Source organism: Gadus chalcogrammus, chromosome 23 (genome assembly GCF_026213295.1).
Source record: "Gadus chalcogrammus isolate NIFS_2021 chromosome 23, NIFS_Gcha_1.0, whole genome shotgun sequence".
NCBI lineage: Eukaryota > Metazoa > Chordata > Actinopteri > Gadiformes > Gadidae > Gadus > Gadus chalcogrammus.
This window is the reverse complement of record NC_079434.1, coordinates 16,643,614-16,668,358: the sequence shown is the minus strand read 5'-3', so window position 1 is coordinate 16,668,358 and position 24,745 is coordinate 16,643,614. Positions and strand designations below refer to the sequence as shown.

Sequence of the window (24,745 nt, the reverse complement as noted above, 5' to 3'; positions counted from 1 at the left end):
CTCTTCCTCTTCTCTTCAACCCTTCTGCTGCAGATTGAGTCTCTCACGCTCAACCTTGGCCAGAAACCGCTGGACTTGCTCAAGGACCACGGCGCGGCCAGCGTCCTGAACACCTGCTCCATCCCCCCCCCCCGGGCCGACGGCCACGCCCTGATCACCTGCTCCTGCCCCCCCCGGGGATTCGGCCACGCCCTGATCTCCTTTTCCTCCCTCATTCATACTGTCCCGGCTGTTCCCCGATCAGCTACGATCATCAACACCCCCCCTCGGCTCCCTTCGGCCCCACGCCGCGGCCCCCAGTGACTTCCTCGCTACACACTGCCTCACTGATGCGGCCCCTAGACCCCCCCCAAACTCCTCAGACCGGGGGGGGTCCGAGTGATGGAGCTGGATCCAAACCCTCCCCTGTTTTAGCTTTCCTGTCCCGTTACCCTGGTGATGTTCAGTCATATTGATGCCCCCCCCCCCCCCCGTATTAATGCCCCAGCTCCACTGCTCCGCGTTGAAGTCGATCCGTCGGCCTAAGCAGCCGACCTACTGCTCCGTGCTCCCGTGTGTGCCCTCATCACATAATCTCCATCGTCTTCATCATCATCATCATCAGGCGCTTTCGGTTTAACTGCAGCAGATCTGCCTCCCTCTGTCCTGTCCTGTGGTACCCATAATCACAGCTCACCTTGTCCTGACTTTATAGGCTTGAGTTTGGGGCTGGCGGCGATGCGTCAGCCGCCAGAGCACCGTAGAAGGTCTCCTCCTGTAGTCAGTGGGGGTGGTCTGCATGTTACCTGTGCTCGGACGCAAACCGTCATGCCGATAGCTTCGCTGCCTCTCTGACCGCCCACATGCAGAGGACAACTCTCCTAGGCTCTCTCTCCCTCTGAGCGGCCAGGGCCGACGTCATATAACCATAGCCTCTCCTTGACCTTTAACCTCGGGAGGGTGATGTGACCCCAGTAACCGGTGACCCCTGTCTACAAGCTGCCTGTGTGCTTTGTGTTTCAACGCTCCGTTTGAATCCATTCCCTCTGAGTCCGTCGTTCTCCCTAGAGGAGAGCTGTGCTACACGCTACAAACAAAACAACAAAAACATGAGAAAAAACCCAGTTACCAAGTTAGGCTGTGTGACCTTTAGGGCGATGTTCTGTGTTCGTGATGACGTGTTTGAGTGAATAATACCTTAACGCTGATGGTAGCATCTTGTCTTCTCTTTGTTAATCTGGTTTCCTTTTTCTAAATATGTTTCTGTTTGAGAGGAGGTGTTTCTTCATGTTGTGTTCCTGTACAATATTACGGCTGCTCCTTCGACGTTAACGCACTTAATATCTCCTGAATCACGCACAGGACTTTGAACTCAAGGCAGACGAGAGAGAGAGGAGGAGGGAAACAGAATGTGACAAGAGGGAACAGTAAAATGAAAAATGGCCAAAACTAACTTCTGAATGGGTCTTTGGTCACGGCCTCATTTAAAATGATGCAACAGCGACGGATGTTAATTACCCATCAACGATCTTCTACCAGTTCAGTCACCGTACATCCTAGCATCACAATGACGCACTGAACGTCTTTGTGTTTCAAAAGAGTCTGCGTTTGGTCAAAGAAGAAAGCGTTGCAAGTCTAGGAAGTGTAAGGGAAGGACAAAGTTAAGTCGAGTGGAGAACCTTTTTATGGTGTATGGATGATGTCGTGTTGGTCGGTGGAGACGCTCTGAAGTCAAATGGTGTCCCCTTGTGCCTAGAATGTCATTGCTTCCTAAAGTCCCCCCCACTGTATCGGCAGAGTCAGGGACGAGGTGTAATCCGCTAGTCATTGGGAGTCTGAGCTCAACTGAGCTCTTACTGTAGACGTATTTATGTATCCAGACAGATGCGTAGACGGACTAGACTGTAGTTGTATGGTATCGGCGCTGGAAAACCCAACTAGGTTAATCCTCATATTTGTTCAGCAATGTATTCGATGCTTTCTTTAATTGCCTTCTTGATGCATGGCCAGAGTCTACTGCTACGCCCAGCTAACCTAGTGCTACGCCCAGGTAACCTAGTGCTACACCTGCTAACCTAGTGCAACGCCCACTGACCTAGTGCTACACCCAGGTGATCTATTGCCACGCCCGCTAATGTAGTGCTACACCCAGGTGATCTAGTGCTACACCCAGGTAACCTTTTGCTATGCCCGCTAATCTAGTGCTACGCCCAGAAGCAGCCAATGTGCAAAGCAACTTGCAGCGTCGTGGCAAAGTTATGTATAGCCATCTTTGGGAAAAATATTAAACGGTTATTATAGCTGTGTTTCCTCGTTCAAATACTAAAAGTCAGGACGCGGACAAAAGAGGGAGAACTCGGTCTTATCATAGTCCTGAACGACCATCACGGTCATTCTGAACTTTTCTATCATGGTCATTCTAACAAATTTGAATTACACGCGTGGCAGCCATTACCTTATCACTGTTTTACACGGACATCAAAATGGAGTCTCAACCTCCAGCTGTTTGATAACATAATGGTCCACGTGGTAATTATGGTGGGGTCATGTCGTTATACTAAGCCCTAATGTAACGTATTTTAATCTACATGGACACTTGTAACTGCACCTTAATGATTATGAATGAAGGTTGGCTTGGAGAAGTCGTACAGGAATATAACAACGTTCAAAATATTATGACTATTGCAAGTTTATTTTTAATCACTATTTTTATTTTTGCCTGCTTTCCTCAACCGAGCAATAAGTGAAATCACTGTCGCCTCCCCGTTCCTCCAATTGGATAAAGTTCAGGGACAAGTTCATGTTTGCTTTTGACCGCAAAACTTGTCTCCTTTTATATTGAGTCAATTCAGAGAGCGAAAAGATTTGGCAGTAAATCAGGTTTACTTATTACTTAATGAAAATGGGCAGTTTCTTGTGCAAGTGAAACATGTTAACGCGGTGGTCCTGGTAAACCTTGTGGTGTGCTCCTGTCAGGTCATGGTGGTCCTGGTAAACCTTGAGGTGTGCTCCTGTCAGAGTTCATCTAGGATTCATTCACCGCCCTCCTCGTCAGATTGCATATGGATGTATATAGATGTGTTATGATTTGTGCGTTCGACTTTGCCACAAGGAACAAAAATATGAACAAAACAACGATGACAGACAAAAATAATTACCCGGTTGTTAACAAAAGTGTGTCCATGTAACTTAAACGGTTTTGTGATGTTTTATGATGACTTTTCTGACTACAAATGCCACACTTACTATTACGGCAGAACTATTATTATTTCTGAGCAAATCAGCCTTTTATTGTAGTTAAGAGGCTGCTGAAATGAAACAATGTCTTTGAGATGTAACGTACTCGAGACGCGCCCGTATTTATCAATGTGCACCAGTAGTCTGTTGGTGGTGACCTGACGTCAGACGTCTACAGAAAGCAGGGCCCATGCCCATGCTCAAGCTTCTCCAGAACCTTTTGGCGGCCTCTAGTGGCCAAGGAACACGCATGCTACTAAACATAATTTAAACGGCTAATCAGTATTTGTTGAATTGTCCACATTAACGCACCAAACTGTGTTTTTTATTTCCTTGAAACCGCTAACTGAAACGTTTAAAATATGTCTTCAACATGACGGTTTAAAAAACTCCACCAATTCCGGCTAATGCTCGATAAAACCTGTTGGTCAAGCGGACGCTATGTGTCGGGGGTTATATGGTGAGGCACACAAGGGAATTCTTTGAGGGGAATGCATTCAGCGTAATGGGAAAGCCCCAGTGCACGCATACTGGGGTTAACATGACGATGGTGCAACATTACCGCACACCTTTCTCATGGGTCGACTCCACGCCAACAAAAGTTCTGAAACACAACTGCTGGCATCTGTATTAGCACCTGCTCCTTCCCCCCTCTGTATCCAAACATGCAAACTAATGAATCCTAAAGCATCGCAATGGGGAACGCAGACTTTTAGCTTTTCTTTGTTTTCATTGATTTTGAATTATTTTGTTTGAGAAGTGTTTATTGTGATTACTTGTTCATTAGTGATGTGATTATTAAACATGGAATAAAAGAGAAAAAAAATTCCCAAAATATGTGTGAGTGGCCTGATTGAACTGCTTAATTCAGTCCCTTAAAGTGTATTTTAGGCGAAAATTTAACCCAGTGTCTTTTTCGGCATGGAAACCCATAAAATAAGCCCTTCAGACAGCTTTTTCCGTTGATAATCGAGTATAGAGCTTGCCCAAAGTTGCCCGGAGCAATGTAACAGCCCAATGTAACACTTCCAAATCTGCATTTTTTTAACCACTAATATTGCTCAAAATGGCACCAAACCTCTGCAGTAGCATGATTAGGATGCCTACACATAAAACGAAGCATCAACAACTTGGTTAGCGTACCGGGAGTTTATTAACAAATACTGTTTTCCAAGTCTGTAGGGTCCATGTTTTCTAGGAAGTCCACACAAGTTGATTACCGGCTACCGTAAATAATTTAATAGAGGCACCAACCAATTTTAAACAGCCAAGTATGAAGATGGGAGATTTTTAAGTTAAATTTCTTGGCTGGTGTTAGTGGTTTGATGGAGGGGTCTCAGTTGGAGACCCAATATATTCTTTCAGGGTCTTACAGGACCCACAATCTGTTGTGGTGCCCCTGGCTCTACATGAGCATTAAAAGCATCTCTTGTCGAGCCAATAGTCTCCAGGCTTCTCTCTTTAGACCAGCGGGACGTAAATCTAGGACAGATGCTTCTGATGTCCTCAGTTAGTTCAGAGTAAAGTTCTGCTTGATTTTTGTTGTGTCCCAGAGGGCTGAGGAGAATGCATACTATTCTAAACAAGGAGCTGAAGAATATCTGGAGGGTTCTCCTAGACCAGGATGCGGTACTGTCGACCACGAGTGATGAACGCACTCCTTATGGAGCCTCCTCAGAACCGCTGAGGTCGCTACTAGGGCTATGTTGGATTCAGGGGGACTGGAGCCCTGGGTTTGACTGCAGTGTGGAGGTCCGGCCAGCAGGGGCAGCACTGAGGAGGCCTCAGTTCTTTCTGTTTGCACTGGAAGAATGGCGTCTGACTGGTGTCTTACTGGCGTCTCACTGGGGTCAGACTGGTTTCTGACTGGTGTTGGATCCATCCATCACTGATGGTGCGCCCTCACATAACTTGAACTGTATGTGATTTAGATAAGTTAAACCCATGTCCTGAAACACGTTGGAGGGTTAGCAGTAGAAGCTTCTGACTAACTCTGATGCCAGTTATATAACAACTTAATTGTAACTCTGTAATATGTGTGCGTATGTTCATGTGTGTATGTGAGTGTGTGTATGTATATAGTTGACTATATTACTTACTTTTTGTTTTTGTATATGCGTGTGTGGTTAAAAAAGTCAGACTCCACTCCGTGTGTGTGTGTGTGTGTGTGTGTGTGTGTGTGTGTGTGTGTGTGTGTGTGTGTGTGTGTGTGTGTGTGTGTGTGTGTGGTAATATCCTCCCTCCACACTGAAGGGGTGAATGGAGACTCCACTGTTGGGTTTGAGGAAACGTCTCCAGAAGACTTGGAGGATTTCAACAGAACAAACGGGAAGAATCATCTGAACACACTAAAACGTTCAGTTGATCGACTGAGTTGTTTGACATTATGCTTTATGAACAATTAAAATCATGAACAGGAGCCTGTATCTTTAATATCTGAACATGTTGACTTGTTGTTCCCAACAGGACACAAAGATCTTCAGTTTAAAGTCATTCACAACATGAACATCTTTACCCTTTCCCATAGAACACTTATCATAATTTATGATTGTGAGGTTAAATCTGCTTTTAATCAGCTTCCATGTCAGGCATGGCAAAATAAAATCTATCGGATTCCTTTCATACAGTTGAAAATAGATACAATATTGTAGTGCAATAATGTACCATCAATCAACAATTAAAACACATTTTACATTAGAAAGTAAATACAACATGCTTAACCTAAAGGAAGATCTTAAAAGTCCTTTCATGGTTTGTGCTGAACCTTTCAGAAGCCCAATAAAATGCTGCATTTGGAGTTCAGTGGAGTATTTAAATCAAACACAAAGTGTTGTACTTCCACTGAACGGGTTGACCCCTCAGAGCACCAACAGCTTCTGCTCAACAACCCGATGCACTACAGGTACGTCCATGGGTCCACATGTATTCAAACGTCCCCCTAACAGCTGGTCCTCAATAACGTCAGGACTGTGAGGACCCCCCAGACCCAAGCGGCCCCCTCTAATCTGAGAACCAGATTAGAGGGGTCTCAGAACCATCTCTAAAATAAAACACTCCCTATCATACCACAATCTGGAAAGAGTTATCCATGCTTTCATAACATCACGGCTGGATTACTGTAACTCCCTCTACCTTGATCTCCCTCAGTCCCTCATATCACGCCTCCAAATAGTTCAAAATGCAGCAGCAAGACTGTTGATCAAAGAAGTGGGAGCATATCACACCCGTTCTTGCTTCCTCTCACTGGCTGTCCCGCTCTAGACTCAAACAAAAAGGTGGCCGGGCCTTCGCAGTAGCTGCTCCGCGCTTGTGGAACCAACTGCAACCCGACATACGTGATTCCCCCTCCATTTATGACTTTAAATCAAGGCTCAAAACCCATCTATACAACCTTGCTTTCCCTCCCCATTAACTATCTGACCTCTACACTACTGCCTTTGTTTGTGTGAATGTCCGGGTTTTATGTAGTTCATTTTAATTTTTATTTCATTCTAATGTTATTTTGCCTTCATGTTTGCCTACTGAATGCACTATGTACAGCACTTTGGTCAGTGCAAACTGTTATAAATGTACTATTATAAATAAATTGAACTTACTCTTACTAACTGACGCTCAGCAGCCAAGCTGAACACAGAGAGGGCTGAGAGATGAACCACCGAGAGACTCTGATGTTACCTGCTGCTTACCACTGCCACACAGAACTGTGTGGCAGTGTTTAGATCAATAAACGATGAGTGTGTGTATGTGTACGTATGTCTGTGCACGTGTGTGTGTTTTTATGTGTGTGTGTGTGTGTGTGTGTGTGTGTGTGTGTGTGTGTGTGTGTGTGTTTATAGATTAATGAACGATGGGTGTGTGCATCTAGTTTATGTACATATGTGTGTGTTTGTGTGTCTGTTTTATGTTTGTGTCTGTGTGTGTGTGTTTCTATGGGTCTATGTGTACATGTGTGTATCTTTTTATAGATCCATGAACGATGTGTGTTTGTGTGTGTATGTGTGTGTAACTACAATGGACACAGAGACACTGAGGAACCAGTCTTATTTAACAGAAACCCAGGGAGGAGGACCTCCTGGGTGAAGGTGGACTGGAAGGTGTGGAGGTGTGTCAGTGTGTCTGAGGACCCTCCTCCACCTGGGGACACACTGTAGAAGGACAGAGAGCCAGCGGGCCGGTCCAGATACACTCCTACTCTGTTAGAGCGAGCGGGGGGGAGGGGTACGGCTGTTTGACTACCGTTGTGACGGGCGCAGTAGCCATCATCACAAAAAACAAGAACCAAGGACTTGTTGTTCCATCCAAGCCAGCTGTCATTACCCGCTCCTCTCCTTGTGATTCCTATGTATGCCACTCCAATATAAACATGTCCTTCCCACTCTACCTCCCAGTAACAGCGGCCAGTCAGACCCTCTCTACACAACACCTGGGGGCAGGAGTCAAATCTCTCTGGGTGATCCGGATACGACTGGTCGTCTTCAACCCGCGTCACCTTTCTGTTCTCCTCAGACAGTGAGAATAGTCTGTGGGCTGTGTTTGGGTCCAGTGTGAGTTCACAGGCATCTGACGGGAGAAACAGACATGATTAGGCTGCAAAACCATCATTATTAATCAATCATCATAATCATCATTATTATTATTATAACAAACATCGTCACACCTAATGATAAAAATTGCATTCTAGCTGAAATCGTAGATGAAATACATGTATTGCTATAAACACGTTATCATGAATATGATGTGCTATGTCTATTGTTAAAAATAGTTATAATAATTCTAAAAATAATAATTACAATAGCAACAAGATAATAGTATTATTCATGATTTCCATATTTTTATATATTATATAAGTATGATGTTGATTAATAGTATCCTGGTTATTATGGTGTTGTGTCTAATGTCCTAATGATAGTAATAAATGAAACTAGAAAATGCACTTCCTACAGAAAATGCCTGAACAGTTACATAATAATGTAACCATTTGAGTTTGACCTTGTGTTCCTAGGTTTAATATTAACGTTGTTTAGGCTCCACGACGACAGTCCACATGACCCGCTGACTAATCACCGCCCAACCCCCAATTTGAGAACCCAGGTAAGAACCCTCCAGGAGTATGGGGAACAAGGTATGCGTTCAGCTCTAGGCCTGACTCAGGGAAGAGGACCCCCCTGCCATGCATGGTCCCGTGGGCTGTGCCATTTAAACAACCAGGCAATACTCTTGATTGAGCATGGGACACAAGCTCAGGCTTGATCAGCCTGTAGCTGGCCACCTTTGGTGAGGGTGTATAGTGTTGAAAGGCAAAACCCCCCCCCTGATCCAAAAATACACTACTGACGATGTGTCCTGAAATGTCCATCCTTCCCATGTCTGAGATACAGCTCCCAGACCACTCTCAACATCAAGGCAAACCTTGTGTGAATACCATCCATTGGCAAAACGGACAGTTACATCACGTCCGGTGTTTTCATGATTCTATTGGATTTGATGCAGGATTAATTGTGATTCTGATCATGTACATTTTTACATACATAACAAACCTGATGTCAACCATCATATTCATACCAAGAAGGATCTCTGCTGTGTGGATGGACTTTCCATCTCAATAGTTAGTTTGTGTTGTGATGAATCAAACAGACACATACTTACACTTCTTTAGAGCTGGTTTCAGCCTCCACACTCCACCGTGCTCCACACTGGTAGGGGGGGGGGGTTAAAGTGAGAGCGGCTTTCTACACAACATAAGTTACAGCTGCCTTTTCAAACCACTTCATCTAGCAGCGGATTGAATCATTGTAGGAGATTTTATCCCTGAGTGGTGAGATATCCAATCAATACCTGAGACTGTCCAGTTTCCAGCGTGGATCCTCCAGTCCAGCAGAGAGCAGCGTCGCTCCTGAGTCTCCTGGGTGATTGTAGTTCAGGTCCAGTTCTCTCAGATGGGAGGGGTTGGAGCTCAGAGCGGAGGCCAGAGAAGCACAGCCTTCCTGTGTGACCAGGCAGCCAGACAACCTACACACACACACACACGCACACGCACACGCACACATAACCACACACGCACACACACACACACACATAACCACACACGCACACACACTTTATTTATTCTATCTGGATGAGAATGGTTCATACTAAAGTTAAGAGGTGAATAAAGTATTCATTCTATATGAAAAGCTTTATGATTATATTCAGATCACAGCCCGGCTAGAGCCTCATCACCATGTCTGCACTAATGAAAACTCCTCAGAGTTACATAACATATAATATATACATCCATAACATACAGAACACACATAACACCTAATCCTAACACTCACATCAGCTGGCCAGTGTTACATAACATATAACATACATAACATTCTGGAAGTTAGCAGGACAGCAACCCCTCACCCTCACATCAGCTGGCCAGAATTCTGTCAACTAGAATAAACAGTTAACTCATAGCAAAAACCCACAAACTAACAACATTTTGAAATAGTTCTCGTCCTCCCATCTGTGGTCCACTGACACGGTGACCCCAGCCTACAAATGATTAATGATGCTGAATCTGTCGGGGATCTTAGACACGTGTTGTCTGTTATTTTAGATCACAGCCCACCTAGTCCTGGATCATCCTTACATTTTAAAAAGACCCAAAGACACATTTAGCCCTAACCCTGACCTGAGAGTTTCCAGTGTACAGTGTGGACTCCCCAGTCCAGCAGAGAGCAGCTTCACTCCTGAATCCTGCAGATCATTGGTACTCAGGTCCAGCTCTTTCAGACTAGAGGAGTTGGAGCTGAGAACTGAGGCCAGAGCTTCACAGCATCTCTCTGACAGCTTACAGCCACTCAGCCTTCACATAAAATAAACAGGAACATGTTAAATGTTTTATTAGATTTTTCTGATAGCTTTACAGATACAATTGATCATCAAATGTTAGTTATATATTAGGTGCAAAATGATGATTCTAACAACAATAATATTTACAGTTCTGTATTTCTGAAACTGTATTGAATATTACTTTTATAGTAGTATGTATCTGTGTTGTTTGTATTATAAAACATGTTATAAGAGTGCCTACAAATAAGTTATTTATATTATTATAACCTCGACATTCAATCATTTTATTTTGTTCTGTATTTCTACATGTTCAATTATGTTGTTCTGTATGTCTACATATGGTTCTGTATTTCCATGTCTTAAATTGAAATTCTGAAGATAAAATAATTAAAAAAACACATGTAAAATATTATAACATAACCAAGCCCTTATACAGTCATGTCAACAAAACAAAAATAAATTGTTGAGTTGTTCCAATGAAAACTATATTGGGGTGATCACGGCCGCGGTCACCGTGTCCGGGTGCCGCAAAGGATCCTGGGAGGCTCGGGGGGAAGCGGCCCTGCCACCAAGGGAGTCGTGGGTGTGTCAGATACGGTGTGTGTTACGTGTGTGGTGTGCAAATAAAGGCAACACTCGGGGTCGCGCTTTCCATAGGGCACGCGAGTTTAAGGATTATTTTTCGACTTTTCGTTTTCGCATAAAATATAATAATAATAATAATATTTCATTCTAATGTTATTTTGCCTTCATGTTTGCCTAGGTCCAATGATACCACTCAAATTCATGTGGTCATCAAAAGTACTGAGTTATTAGATGATATATTTTGACGTCATTTAGGAGTATTAGTCAAACCAGGGGGAAGTAGTTGTTTTAAAAGTCTTCTGATATTGACCCTTGTTGTGTAACTATTTGCACATTGAGCAAAACTGACCTGAGAGTTTCCAGTGTACAGTGTGGACTCCCCAGTCCAGCAGAGAGCAGCTTCACTCCTGAATCCTTCAGATCATTGTTACTCAGGTCCAGCACTCTCAGACTAGAGGAGTTGGAGCTGAGAACTGAGGCCAGAGCTTCACAGCATCCCTCTGACAGCTTACAGCCATTGAGCCTAAAAACACAATAAACATAACATGTTAGGAATGGAGATTGAAAGTGCTTAAAAGTTCCAACCAGCTCACAGGAGAAACATGGTGTAGCTAACGAACAGCACAGGGCCGCCATGGGGCCCACACTGGAGTACGTCATGTGATGATAGCAGCTCGGCTCTCCTCGCTGCTATCAGAGATCAGGGAAGTGAGCTCAAGGAGATGAATGTGGACATTCAATCTTACTTCAGCAGTTGCCTGATGGCCTTGTAGGGATCCTGAACTCAATGTGAACAGAGTCAGACCTAATTAAACAGAGGGCTGCAGAGCTAATGAGGGCCTTCAACTATCTTTCAATCTCTTGGCTTCCTTCTTTAAGACTATTGATTCATTAATTCAACCTTTTATTTTGAGTTTTAAATCCAATCTTATTTCTTAGGCACATTTAAAAATAACTAAAACACTAATGGCACTTGCCATTCCCGTCTTCAAACCGTTTTACCGGGTTTCGAAATCAAAGACGGATATTAAGCCCCCCTGGGGTTCTGCATCTCTCCATATTCAATGGTTTTATGTTTTTCTGTATTCCTACATATTCGATCATTTTATGTTCATCTGTATTTCTACATATTCAATTGTTTTATGCTCTGTATTTCTAAATATTCAATCATTTTATGCTCTCTCTTTCTACATAGTAAAATGTTTTATGTTGCCTATATTTCTACACATTCTATAGTTTTACGTTGCTCTGTATTTTTACATATTGCTCTGTATTTATACATATTCAATCGTGTTATGTTTCTCTGTATTTATACATATTGTTCTGTATTTCAAAACCTTAAAATGTTTGACCTTTTGTATTTTATGTCTTAAATTGTAATTCTTAAGAAAAAAAATATTTAAAGAATATATGTAAAAAATTATAACATAACATGACCTTATACAGTCATGGCAACATCTTTAAAGGTGACATATTATACCACCAGGTGTGAGTGTGATTAGCCGTTAAAAGGCGTTATCCGTCATACATCTAAGTGGACACGCCCACGTGTGATTTCTGAAGAGGCAGATTTTTAAAACAGCTAATCACTCACAACTGGTAAAGGGACAGTGACCTTAAACTATCACTGTCCCATTAACAGGGAATTGTGGGGGGGCACTTTCGTTATATTTTGTGTTTATAATTGAAAAGTTGCAATGGCAACTTTGGATTACTTTTCAACTTTTCATTTTGACATCCCACATAAACAACAAGGTGTAATATGTACAATGGCACCAATCTATTAAATGTGGTCATCAAAGGTACTGAGTTATTAGCTGATATAATTTTACGTCATTTAGGAGCAATTCTCAAACCAGGTGGCAGTAGTTTAAAGTCCTCTGAAATGGAAACCTTAGGTCTAACTGTTTGCACTTTGAGTAAAACTGACCTGAGAGCTTCCAGTGTACAGTGTGGACTCCCCAGTCCAGCAGAGAGCAGCTTCACTCCTGAATCCTGCAGATCATTGGAACTCAGATCCAGCTCTCTCAGACTAGATGAGTTGGAGCTGAGAACTGAGGCCAGAGCTTCACAGCATCTCTCGGATAGATTACAGCCATTCAGCCTTCACACAAAATAAACCGAACATGTTAGGAACCGTGATTAAATGTTTTATTAGACTTTTCCTATAGTTTAACAAATGAATATACATTATATCTTTAAATATTAGCTGCAAAATGTTGATACTAACAACAATACCGATAACAGTTGTGTTACAGTTCGGAAAACTGTATCATAATATTACTTTTATAGTAGTATGTATATTGTGCTGTGCGTATTGTAAAACATGTTCTAAGTATGCCTGAATATAGTTTTCGTAAGTTATTTAAACTTTTATATTCTAGTATTATACATATTGTGTTGTGCGTATTGTAACTCAATTTATTAGTGAACCTACAGAGATGTTTTGGAGGCTTTGATCACTGGCAGCAGCCCCAGAAGACCCTCCTCAGAAGCGGAGTATTTCTTAAGGTAAAACACGTCCAGCTCAACTTCTGATGTCAGTAAGATGAAGACCAGAGCTGACCACTGAGCAGAAGAGAGAGATTCTGTGGAGATACTTCCTGATGTCAGGTACAGTTGGATCTCCTCCACTAGAGAACGGTCGTTCAGCTCATTCAGACAGTGGAACAGATTGATGCTTCTCTCTTGAGAGAGTTCTCCACCTATCTTCTCCTTAATGTAATGGACTATTTGGGTATTTCTCCGTGACCTTTTTCCTGTCTGTACGGGCAGGACTTTTTTAGTTAGATTGCCCATTAATGCATTTCTTCTTGGTCCGAGCAGATCCAGTAGGATAATCTGATTGGCCTCTAGAGAGAGGCCCAGGAGGAAACGGAGGAACAAGTCCAGGTGTCCGTTCTCACTCTTTAAGACCTTGTCCACAACATTCTGGTAGAGGAGGAGGAGTTCATCTTCCCTGGAGGCTGGCTGTTCTTCTGAGAGCAAGTTGACACCAGTGTTGATGTAGGACAGAAATACATAAAGGGCAGCCATAAACTCCTGAATGCTCAGATGGACAAAGCAGAACACCTTGTCCTGGTACAGCCCACACTCCTCTTTAAAGATCTGGGTGAACACTCCTGAGTACACTGAGGCTGCTCTGATATCGATGCCACACTCTGCCAAGTCTGCCTCGTAGAAGATCAGCTGGCCTTTCTCCAACTGGTTAAAAGCAAGTTTCCCCAGAGAAACAATGATCTCCCTGCTCTCCGAAATCCAGTGTGAATCAGTTTCAGCTCTCCCATGATACTTCCTGTTCCCCTGTATGGACTGAACCCTCAGGAAGTGGCTGTACATCTGAGTCACGGTCTTAGGCACCTCTTCTCCTCTCTGGGATGTCTTGAAGATGTCCTCAAGAACTGCAGCAGTGATCCAACAGAAGACTGGGATGTGACACATGATGTGGAGGCTTCGAGATTTCTTGACGTGAGAGATGATTGTGCTGGCCAGTGTCCCCTCTCTGAATCTCTTCCTGAAGTAATCCTCCTTCTGTGGGTCGGTGAACCCTCTCACCTCGGTCACCATGTCAACACACTCAGCAGGGATCTGATTGGCTGCCGCAGGGCGTGTGGTTATCCAGATACGAGCGGAGGGAAGCAGGTCTCCCCTGATGATGTTTGTCAGCAGCACGTCCACTGAGGTCGGCTTTGTGATATCAGTCCAGTTCGGGTTGTTCTGGAAGTCCAGAGGAAGTCGACACTCATCCAGACCATCCAAGATGAAGACTACTTGGTCATGGTTGTATCCGTAGATTCCTGCTTCTTTGGTTTCAACAGAAAACTGATGAAGAAGATCCGCCAAGCTAAACTCTTTCCCTTTCAGTAAATTCAGCTCTCTGAAAGTGAGGAGAAATGTGAAGTGTATTTCGTGGTTGGCTTTGCCCTCAGCCCAGTCCAGTGTGAACTTGTGTGTTAAGACGGTTTTACCAATACCGGCTACTCCGGTTGTCATTATTGTTCTGTGTGGTTTATCTTGTCCAGGTAAGGGTTTAAAGATGTCTTCACATCTGATTGGTGTTTCCTCATTGGCTTGCCTCCTGGAGGCTTTTTCAATCAGTCTGACCTCATGTTCCTGGTTGACCTCTCCACTGCCTCTCTTTGTGATGAAGAGCTCTGAGTAGAAGTCATTCAGACGTGTTCGCTGTCCTGCTTTAGCGATTCCCTCAAACACACACTGGATCTTCTTCCTCAGATGAGACTTGAGTTTATGTTGGTACTGGACAGCAACAGCTCCTAAATCACATGTCAGACGACACATACTATACATATTTCCAAGCAATATGAATGGTGTAATGACAGAAGTACTGTGAATGTTACTTGAAAGGGACTTGTTAACCTGATATAACAAGATAGTGGTGCATTTCTTACACTGAGTTATTCTGCTGTTGTTCTACAGTATAATGTTTAACATTCTTTAACCTGATTGACCAACAATAACCCTCCATATCTGGATCAAACCATTTAATCTGATGCCCCCACAATAACACTTCATATCTGGATCAAACCATTTACCTGATTGACCCACAATAACCCTATACATCTGGATTAAACCATTGCACCTGATATACCTAAAATAACCCTACATATCTGGATCAAACCATTTAACCCGAGGCCCCCACAATAACCCCTACATATCTGGATCAAACCATTTAACCTGAGGCCCCCACAATAACCCCTACATATCTTAATCAAACCGTTTAACCTGATACCCCCACAGTAACCCTCCATATCTGGAACAAACCATTTAACCTCCAAGAAGAAATATTTCTCCACATGGAAAAGTCAGATGTTGAGAAATCTCCCATGATCTACTTTAGTATGAACAAAATAAGAGTCCTTTACTGCTCTGCAAAATTAAATCATTGATGCTTTTAAAAATAGCTGTCTGTTGTCTTTTGAAAGTACTATTATGAAATAGATCTGCTTTCAAAATAAGATTATTCAGTATTTCAAAATATGTGTGTCTTACCACTCCCCAGTGTGTTGGCCAATTCCTCCTGGTTCATCTCCATTAGGCAGAGCTTTGTGATGTCTACCACTCCGTCTATGGCACGCCTCCTCTGCTCCTCATTCTCAACTTCCACATCCTCCTCCTCCCTCTGACTCTCTGAGCATTGTGGGTAATCTGAGAAGAGATCCCTCCAGAGCTTCTTCAGCTCCTTGTCTAGAAAAGCGTGTGCGTTCTCCTCAGCCCTCTGGAACAGAGCAAACATCAAGGAGAACTTTACTTTGAACTAATTTAGGACATCAGAAGCATCTTTCCTAGATTAACGTCTCGCTGGTCTAAAGAGGGAAGCCTGGAGACTATTAGCTCTACAAGAGATGCTAATAATTCCCATGTAGGGACAGGGGTACCGCTAGAGATTGTGGGCCTTATGAATGAATTTTTTGGGCCTCCAACCTAGCCCACCCACCAGCCTAGAAAACCTATTTGAGCACCCATAGATTGATAGACTGGTAGCTCTATTGTAGCCTTGTGCTAATGACCCAATACTTAGCCTGCTGTCATTGACCATTGATGTATGAATGCCAGAGGTACATGAGTGGCATCTCTCATTACTTAAATTCGATGGTGTTTTATATATTGGTCAATATGTTTCCAATGTTTGTCAGATGCCAGTAATGGAGCTGTGCTAAACATCTCAGTAAAATGTCACAGAGAAGACACAGACCGCTTCCGACCTCGATACATTTTCACCACTAGGGGTCAGTATTCACAGACCTACCCTGGCTGTAGGCCTGATTGTAGGCCTTGCTGCTGCAAACTTCCCCAGTAAACAGACTTCCCAGTTCATCCACCTGTCTCCCTAATTCATTGATTCATATTTATGTATCTCATGTTTCATGAAGAACTATTTACTTTAGATAAGATTCTATGATTCACTAGGTAGCTCAGTGTTAACGTGCACCAAAGGAAGGTGATTAAATATAAACCCTTTTTGAATAAACTTGGTGACCAACTGTTGGCCCTTTTCCTCCCTCTCAGCTTTCTGTTTCTGATCCCCGGACTTCTTCCTCAACGATGACATGTCAACCTACTGAAATTCTGTCATCTGGCTGTTCTGCTTGTTAGCACACATAGTGGGAGACTCTGTGCTGAAAACTGGATTCACGCAAGACTGAACCATGCAATAAAGAGAGAGGGGTAAAATGTAAAGAATATACTGAACCCCCCCCCCCCCCTTAGGTCACCCCTGTTTAGAGCTGAAGTCAAATGTCTTGTTTAATTTACACACCTTGATCAGCTCCGTTTGATTCTGCTGTAAGGACTGAGCACTGGTAACCTTTGACCTCTCCTGTGGTCGGCTGTGGGGAATACGCATGCACGCACATACACACACACACACACACACACACACACACACACACACACACACACACACACACACACACACACACACATAAACAAACACACACAAATGGATCTTTTAAACTAATTATTTTCGGACTTGTAAGTATTAGTCTGCAACAACAAGCAACTGGTCTTCTTGTTCGCTTCTTTAAAACTCCTACCTCTCCTCTCTGGTGGGGCGTCCATCTTTAAAACTAACAGGAAGATCTATAGAGTGGTCGCTCTTCAAGGAGACACAGCTGGGTCCAGGGGAGTCTGCTCTCTCCTGCAGCTCTGGGCTTTAACACAACACACATACAGATTTTACTCAGACTAATGATAGAGTCATGATATGATGGAGAGACTGCTGAGCTCTGAGATGGACCACACACACACACACACACACACACACACACACACACACACACACACACACACACACACACACACACACACACACACACACACACACACACACACGACTTGTAAATATTAATATCAGTCTGTAACAAGCAACTGGTCTACTTGTCTTGCCTGTTTAAAACTCCTACCTCTTCTCTCTGGAGGGGCGTCCATCTTTAAGGTCAGGAGGTTTTTCCATAGACCAGTCACTCTTCAAGGAGACACAGCTGGGTCCAGGGGACTCTGCTCTCTCCTGCCTCCTTCTAGTAAAACAAGAACCAGTAACGATGGATGTCTGATAGTTGCTGTAGTTTTATAATCTGACAAATCCTTACCTCTTCTCAAGATTTCCATCTTTAAGGTCAGGAGGTTTATTAATAGACCAGTCACTCTTCATGGAGACACAGCTTGGTCCAGGGGAGTCTGCTCTCTCCTGCTGCTTTGGGCTTCAACACGCACACATCTTTTACTCAGTGACGAAGTCATGATATCACAGCTGAGCTCTGAGATGGACAACAGTCACAGACAGAGAGATCCTCTTCTTACCTCTCAGCTTTGCTATGGCGGCCAGGTCCCCCAGACAGAGTGGTTTTAGAGGTAGGAGCCCCCTCCTCCCTCTCCTCATCCATAGTAGACTGGAGACCTGGACACAAACACAACTCCATATTGTTTCTATGGCAGTTCAGCGTTGGTTTACTCTGTTTTTATGTAAGGTGCTTATTGCCGGTCCCAGGGGGCTGTGAGGCAGGGTGGTCTTTCCTAGATGCAGATTCATAGACCCCCTCATTCTCAATAAGGGCAACATAAGATGTTTCCAATAACTATTGATTAATAACTATTTAATAACTATTCATCAAACCACTCAGATGGTCTCTAAGGGCTTCAAATGTGTCTGATCAAGATCAAGTTCACAATGCGGAAATCATACCAACTGTTCCCTGTGCTGGTTAAACCACTCTGAAGGCAGGACCATATATGGCCTTCCTCGTGTCATATGACATTACAACCAGAGCTGTGAAAAAGGCACACAGAGAACAAGAACCAGAACAACATGATCTTTAAACAACTTCACTAACAAAGATGTCTTCCTGACTAATAATGATATGACACATTATGATGCAAAAACGGTATAATGCACCTCATAATAATGTTAATGATAATAATATTATCATCATAACAATACATATATAACTGTATATTTTTTAGAATCGGCTACATTTTCTAACAGATTAACTTCTAACAGTGAGAGGTTTCAGGAACACTGCAGTTCAAACATTAGTGTATTAACCTGACACATTTAATAATAATGTTTAGCAGTACTTGTTTACATAAAAATAGCAATCTTCCTTTTGATGATATATATGTGATAGATATTTATGATATGTCAGGGATTAGAGTTGAGTACAGTACCTTAGTCTTTTTCCTGCTGTAATGACGTGAGCCACACCAAACAGTCCGACTCATAACAAGGAAATGATGCTGTGAACCAACCAGTTGGACCACTTCCCCTCCCAGTTTGTACTCCTCTAAGGCTAGCTTGAGTTGGTATTTTGAGAATTTTCTTGTCTGTTTTTGATCTGGTCGAGTGTTTATGTATTCAGCCATTGTTTTGGAAGAATAGGCTTGTTGTTTGGAGTACCATCCGACCGTTCATATTTTAATCAAAAGGCCAGTTTCTACGCTCGGTCAACTTTTTATTTGTAATTAATTACAAACAATTCGGACATTTTTCAATATAAGATAAAGAAATTGTATGAACCGGCTTATTGTCTGTATTTAAGTCGTGTTAGGATTAAGTTACCTCGGAGGTTTTTACGACCCGGTTCATTTTTTGTTGTTGATTCTGTCATAAATAAATTAGGCGGACAGAGAATAGTTAAATTTGTTTAAAGTAGTTGATAATCATAAATAAATTAGACGGATAGAGAATAGTTAATTTGTTGAAGTACTGAATAAATGTGTAAATCTTCTTTGGCTTAAACATTATCGCGCTGACCCTAACTGCACGTGCACGAGCAAACACACAGGGGACGAGCAGGAGCCTGCAGGCCAGCCATAAAGATAACAGTGAAGGGTGGGGGCCACATTCCAATCTTCGGGAGGGAGACGAGCGCTTGAGAAGAGTTCACATTTGTAGCTTAGAGATAGTAAAGTATAGAAAATAACTAGCAGAATAAACTCAAATAAATTGTATTAATAAATAGTGTACTTCAGAATAGATAAATAAAGTAATAAAGTAATAATTAAAAATGGCACCAACAGTGGTAGAGATTTTGAGTAGAGACCGTCTATTGCTCAAAGGTGAGATGAAAAAGATCTCTGAGAATTGGGAAGAAAGGACAGAAGCAGCAGGTAGCCCTACTATATGGCCCATGGGAGGGACTTTTGATCCAATAATGTATAGGGACATGGAGGTAGTAATAAGGAATTACATAGATAACGGAAGTGGAAAAACGGCCTTAGCGAAGAAAGACAGGGAAAGGTTAGTGCTAGCTTTGTTCGAAGAGGAGGGAGAGAGGTGGCGCGCATTACAACGAGTGGCCAGAAAAATAATCACAAAGGAAGAAGAGGCTCAACCTTTGCCTCTGAAGCTTGAGCCACCGCCGTACAAACCAACCAACATGTATCCACTGGTAACAGGCAACGTGGAATTTAAAGGGGAAGTCACACTAGATGAAGGAGATAATAAATGTAGTGAGGGTGAAAACGAGAATGAAAGAAAGGAGGAGTGGTCTGGGACACATGGGGCAGAGGAGCCTGGCTGCAGTACAGCAGTACTAAGCCCCACACCACTCGAGTTAGATGAGAAACTAAGGAAATCACAAAGAGGAAAAAAGACACCCGACACCGTCCCAGGAATTTTTCCTATTTTAGTCAAAGGACAACAGGTCCACAATCAACCGTGGGGCTCACAGGACTTGGAGGGAGTCATTTCTAAACTCCCTAACATAATTAACGGGGCGTCTAAATGGGTTAGAACATTTGAGGGACTCACAGTGGGAAAGTTAATGACAGTGGGGGACCTGAAAGCTCTGTTGGCAAGAGTATTGGGGTTATCTAAGATGGAGTCTGTACTGAGGAATGGAGGGTTGGATATAATGGATGGAAAGTATGATGAGACTACACTTGATCATTACAGAGGGGCGATGTGGGCCACACTCAGGAGGGAGTTCCCGGTCCGCATGGATCCTAAAAACATGAGAGGTCTCCCTATTGGTGACACAGAGAACCCTGCATCCTACCTACAGGCCCAAGTAGACAGATGGCGCATGGAGACGGATGAGGATCCTGAGATCCATCCGGTGTTCTCTGTTTTGTTTAGAAACTCTGTGATAGAGACACTTCCCAGCCAAATCAAAGCCAAGCTAGAGGATGTGGTTGGACTGTCTACATCAGGATCTCATAGAGATTTTAATGACCATTTAGTTCATGCAGTGGATGAATATCGTCAGAATAAACAAAGAACACAGGAACAAAGCAAAGAGGTCCAGAGGAAGCTATATCAGCTTCAGCTGGAAGATCTCACAAGGAAGGAAAGAGATAAGAGACAGGCAGGTGTTTTAGAACCAGCTGCAGTAAATTCGCAAGCCGCCCAGCAGGGCGCACTTCAAAACCAATATCCACGATTGGCATTTTCTCTCCCAGTACAACAGCCTCAGAGCCAACTGTCACCTACTCCACCTGTTACACATGTACACATCCATAATTATGGGAACCCCACAAATAAAAATAGACAGAATCAGGGGCCCCGAGGACAGTTTAGAAACAATCAACAACCAGGATCCCAAGGACAATGCAGAGGTCCTTTAATATGTTATGGGTGCAACCAGGAAGGACATATGAAGAGAAATTGTTTGACTAACCCTCTTCCATCCCAGCAAGGACAGGGTAACAGCGACCAGGGACAGGCGGGTCCCTTTGTAGGTCAGGGATACTAGGGGTGCCCAGAGAATCCACAGGGGGAGGGTCAGCTTGTAGCAATCACAAAACAAGCTGATGAGGAACCAATACTGCAGGTTCTGATAAATTATAGAGGCACGCCAATGATGGCCCACACTGGGGCCACTTACACTTGCGTAGGTCCAAATTATGCCTCTCACCTCCCCCTGGCAGGAAAATTCACCAAAACTTTAGGATTCTCGGAACACACGCAGTTAACACCTATGACAGTTCCAAGGATGACAATCAGTGAATTCTTATTTTAAGTTGTATGAGTGAGTGAGTGAGTGAGTGAGTGAGTGAGTGAGTGAGTGAGTGAGTGAGTGAGTGAGTGAGTGAGTGAGTGAGTGAGAAAGAGTTAGCATTGAGTTGGCTTTCCGGTTAGAATTTTCTTTGGGGACATTCATATCTTTCGATGGCCTTTTAAGATTAATAATCTAGTTTTGGAGTGTGTCCAACAGAGAGAAAGAGATTGAATTTGCATTGTGTTTAATAGATTATTTGTGCGTTTGGATGTACTCTGTAATTGGTTCCTGAATGTAACCCTTGTCCACTGTTTTAGAAAAAACGTAGAACCACCACTGGGATGGGTGATTCTGTGGTTCTTGGAGACTCTCCAACGCGTCGGAACACCATATGGTATATATCATTACATCTTGGTACACGGAGCACTGCTGAGACAACGGGTTGGATCAGAGGGAGAAGGTGTTTTGAGAAGGGAGAGGAATGTAATGACAGCAAAAAGGGCGGACACGGATCGACCCGGAGGTAATAAATCAGAGGAGAGGTGGCTGGGGGTCGGTTTAGCTCAGGAAGTAGAAGGTGTCTTGTAACCGAAAGGTTGCTAGTTCGATCCCCATCTCCTCCTAGCTGAGTGTTGATGTGTCCCTGAGCAAGTTACATGGTGATCACAGGATTTAGGAATAATTATCTAGACTCTAAAACATGAGCAATAAGCGTTAAAAATTGTCTGCACACCACACTCCACAGGAGTCAATGGGTTCAATGGCGCCAGGGTAAAGTGACTCATCAAAGAGGAGCGGACCCAACCCATGGACTCTGCGTGGATAGGTGGATGTTATTTTGGTGCTTGGACCTGACGAGGTCTAGGTGCCAAGATAACAACACAAATAAAATATTTCCTTCGAGATTATGTTAAGTAATAGACAATTTATTAAAAGTGATCTTATAATTTAGAAAAAACAATCGGCAATACTTAAAAATTAGACCAAATAAGTATGATAAAACGTTATCCAAATTTCTAATTTAGGTTATCCACAATGACAAATGTCATTTAAAATAAATAAGTAAAATAAAATAAGAAAGGGTGTGTGCGAGCCTGTTCTCGTGTGTGTGTCAGGGCTGCCGAGGTAAGGGAGAATCCTCTCCTACTCCGAGTGACTGCCTACACAAGGGGATACCCAAGCACACTTCAGATAAAACAATATGGTTAATTAGTAAATAGAAACAATGTATCAATTCAGTGTTGAATAAACTAGTTAAGATCAAGATAGAGGGTTTGGGTTTGGTATAGTAGTGAATCAGAATATGGAAAACACTAAATGCAAGCAATAGGTAGAATAAAAGGTTTAATTAGGTCGTCCAATTTAAATAGATAGTGAAGGGCAATCGGGTAGGATTATGAAGAGAGTTGTGATTTTGAGTAACGGTTAAGACAAAAGTGAGTCGCCCAATATTGAAAATGCAAGTTTTAATATTGTGATTTTTGTTTTCTTTCACATCTCCCTAGTAAAGGACAGTAGGTGGGTTGACGCCACATCTGCTGGGAAGGAGTCATACATGCTATGTTGTCAAATTGGATTCGGAAGTAGTGGGTTTACCTTCAAATGCCACTAATACTGCTGCAACAGTCGTCAACGGCTGACGACTCTGTCTCCATCCCTCCACTTTGCGATCTATACCACCATAAATTGAAAAGGACTAATGCACTACGACTGACACTAATGAGTTATCGCATGAAAACTAACAGAACGACGCATCTAACCCCGCATGAAATGCTTACAGGTCGACCCATGCCTTCACCTGTCATTAGAGGGCCTCATAAAAGGACCTCCATTGGAACAATTGGAAACTGAGTTAAGACGCTATTTGGGACAACTAACTGGCATACACAGGCTTATTTTTCAACAAGAGAAAGACAGAGTTCCAGAGTTGGAGAAGGAGCCACCAAGGAGGGTGGAGCCAGGTGACCACGTGTATCTCAGAGTGTTCAGGAGAAAGTGGAACTAGCCCAGGAGAGAAGGACCATACAAAGTCACCAACGCAACACCAACAGCCATCCAAGTGGAAGGAAGTGCCACGTGGTATCATCTCAACCACTGCACAAAAGCCGCTCAACCCAAGTCCAGGGATGAGTGTGAGGAGGAGGAGCCAGACGCAGACACACCTGGGGCTGACCAGCTGCCCCAGGACCAGATCCAGTCGAGCCAAGAGATTCAGCAACATGATGTTGCTGAAAATGGGGAGCCTGTTTCTGATCCTTTACGGGTTGTGCCAGATTCCGCTGGCACAAGCACAGACCCCGAGGAAGGATGAAACCACGGGGACAACACAAACCTGGAAGGGCCAGGAATTAGGGGCTGGTACTGAAGGAAGCCAGAGAGAAACACAGGACAACCCGGCCCCAACTCACTCAGGAATATTCAACAAGAAAGGGAAAATTGCCTTATATGCTCAGATACCACCGCAGAACCGAGTTAATGAATTTGTGTTTACTGTTATGTCGGATAACCAACCGTTATGGGCATTAACCTTCCGCCAGAATTATGAACATGTGCATAGGAAGAATCGGTGTGAAGTAAATATCCAATTTAATCCAATGAAATGGTGTTTAACAGTAACGTCAGGGATGCATGGGGTTATAACAGAAAGTATAATTAAATATGAGAGAATATATACTTCTTAAAGCTGTGGCTTGGCAGAACAGACAGGCTTTAGATTGGCTTTTAGCAGAAAAGGGGGGAGTTTGTGCTCTTATAGGTGAAATGGGTTGTACCTTCATTCCAAATAACACTGCCCCAGATGGATCATTCACACTTGCGATGAACAACCTAGAGGAGTCGGGTGACTGGGAGAGGATGCTCTATGGGGAGATAGATTGGAGTGAATCTAGAGAGGAGACCGGACTGTGAGAATCGGACATCAGAAGGAGGTCCTATTTTCTTAACTGGTGACCTCTCCATGTGAACCACAACCATTTAGGACAGTTTGAACAAATGGACATTGGACTAATGGGTTTCAGGGCTGGTGGCTGCAAACAGGAGTGCCCAATGCCCAAACCCCCCACGTTTATATAGTATACCGGTACATGACGATAATCAGAGCTATCCAAATCTATGCAAGCTTGTTGACAATCTTAGTTTTTAATTTCTATCATTTACTTATTTTT

General features: G+C 43.2%; 2 protein-coding genes across 6 annotated transcripts in view; one reads left to right on the top strand and one right to left on the bottom strand.

The window, feature by feature from the left end:
• The window catches only part of LOC130377082 (microtubule-associated protein 4), a 70,322-nt gene extending 65,826 nt beyond the window's left edge, over window positions 1-4,496 (top strand). Inside the window, exon 17 of the mRNA XM_056584041.1 lies at window positions 34-4,496. Coding sequence (XP_056440016.1) covers window positions 34-38 — 5 coding nt within the window. The 3' untranslated portion in view covers window positions 39-4,496. The remainder of the gene's footprint in view (window positions 1-33) is intronic.
• On the bottom strand, window positions 4,041-18,921 carry LOC130377087 (NACHT, LRR and PYD domains-containing protein 3-like). 5 transcript variants are annotated; one of them, XM_056584057.1, is made up of 14 exons: window positions 18,326-18,921; window positions 17,944-18,040; window positions 17,733-17,843; window positions 17,547-17,660; window positions 17,178-17,294; window positions 16,901-16,970; window positions 15,634-15,859; window positions 13,061-14,897; window positions 12,554-12,727; window positions 10,973-11,146; window positions 9,878-10,051; window positions 9,052-9,225; window positions 8,863-8,909; window positions 4,041-7,776 (listed from the first exon to the last, which is right to left on the bottom strand). In XM_056584057.1, exons 2-14 carry the CDS (start codon window positions 18,024-18,026, stop codon window positions 7,223-7,225), a joined length of 3,855 nt encoding a protein of 1,284 aa, XP_056440032.1. In that variant the 5' UTR covers window positions 18,027-18,040; window positions 18,326-18,921; the 3' UTR covers window positions 4,041-7,222. The 5 variants fall into 5 exon arrangements, with proteins under 5 accessions (XP_056440032.1, XP_056440033.1, XP_056440030.1 ...); XM_056584058.1 differs by having other exon boundaries at window positions 18,808-18,889; XM_056584055.1 differs by having other exon boundaries at window positions 17,944-18,921.
• Window positions 18,922-24,745: the final 5,824 nt, after the last annotated feature.

Coding starts and splice junctions, on each gene's coding strand:
- LOC130377087 (XM_056584055.1), bottom strand. CDS start 18,062: ATGGAGTTGTGTTTGTGTCCAGGTCTCCAGTCTACTATGGATGAGGAG. Junction 16,971..17,177: donor CGCCCCACCAGAGAGGAGAG/GTAGGAGTTTTA, acceptor TATTCCCCACAG/CCGACCACAGGAGAGGTCAA. Junction 7,777..8,862: donor GAAACCAGCTCTAAAGAAGT/GTAAGTATGTGT, acceptor TTCTCCCGTCAG/ATGCCTGTGAACTCACACTG.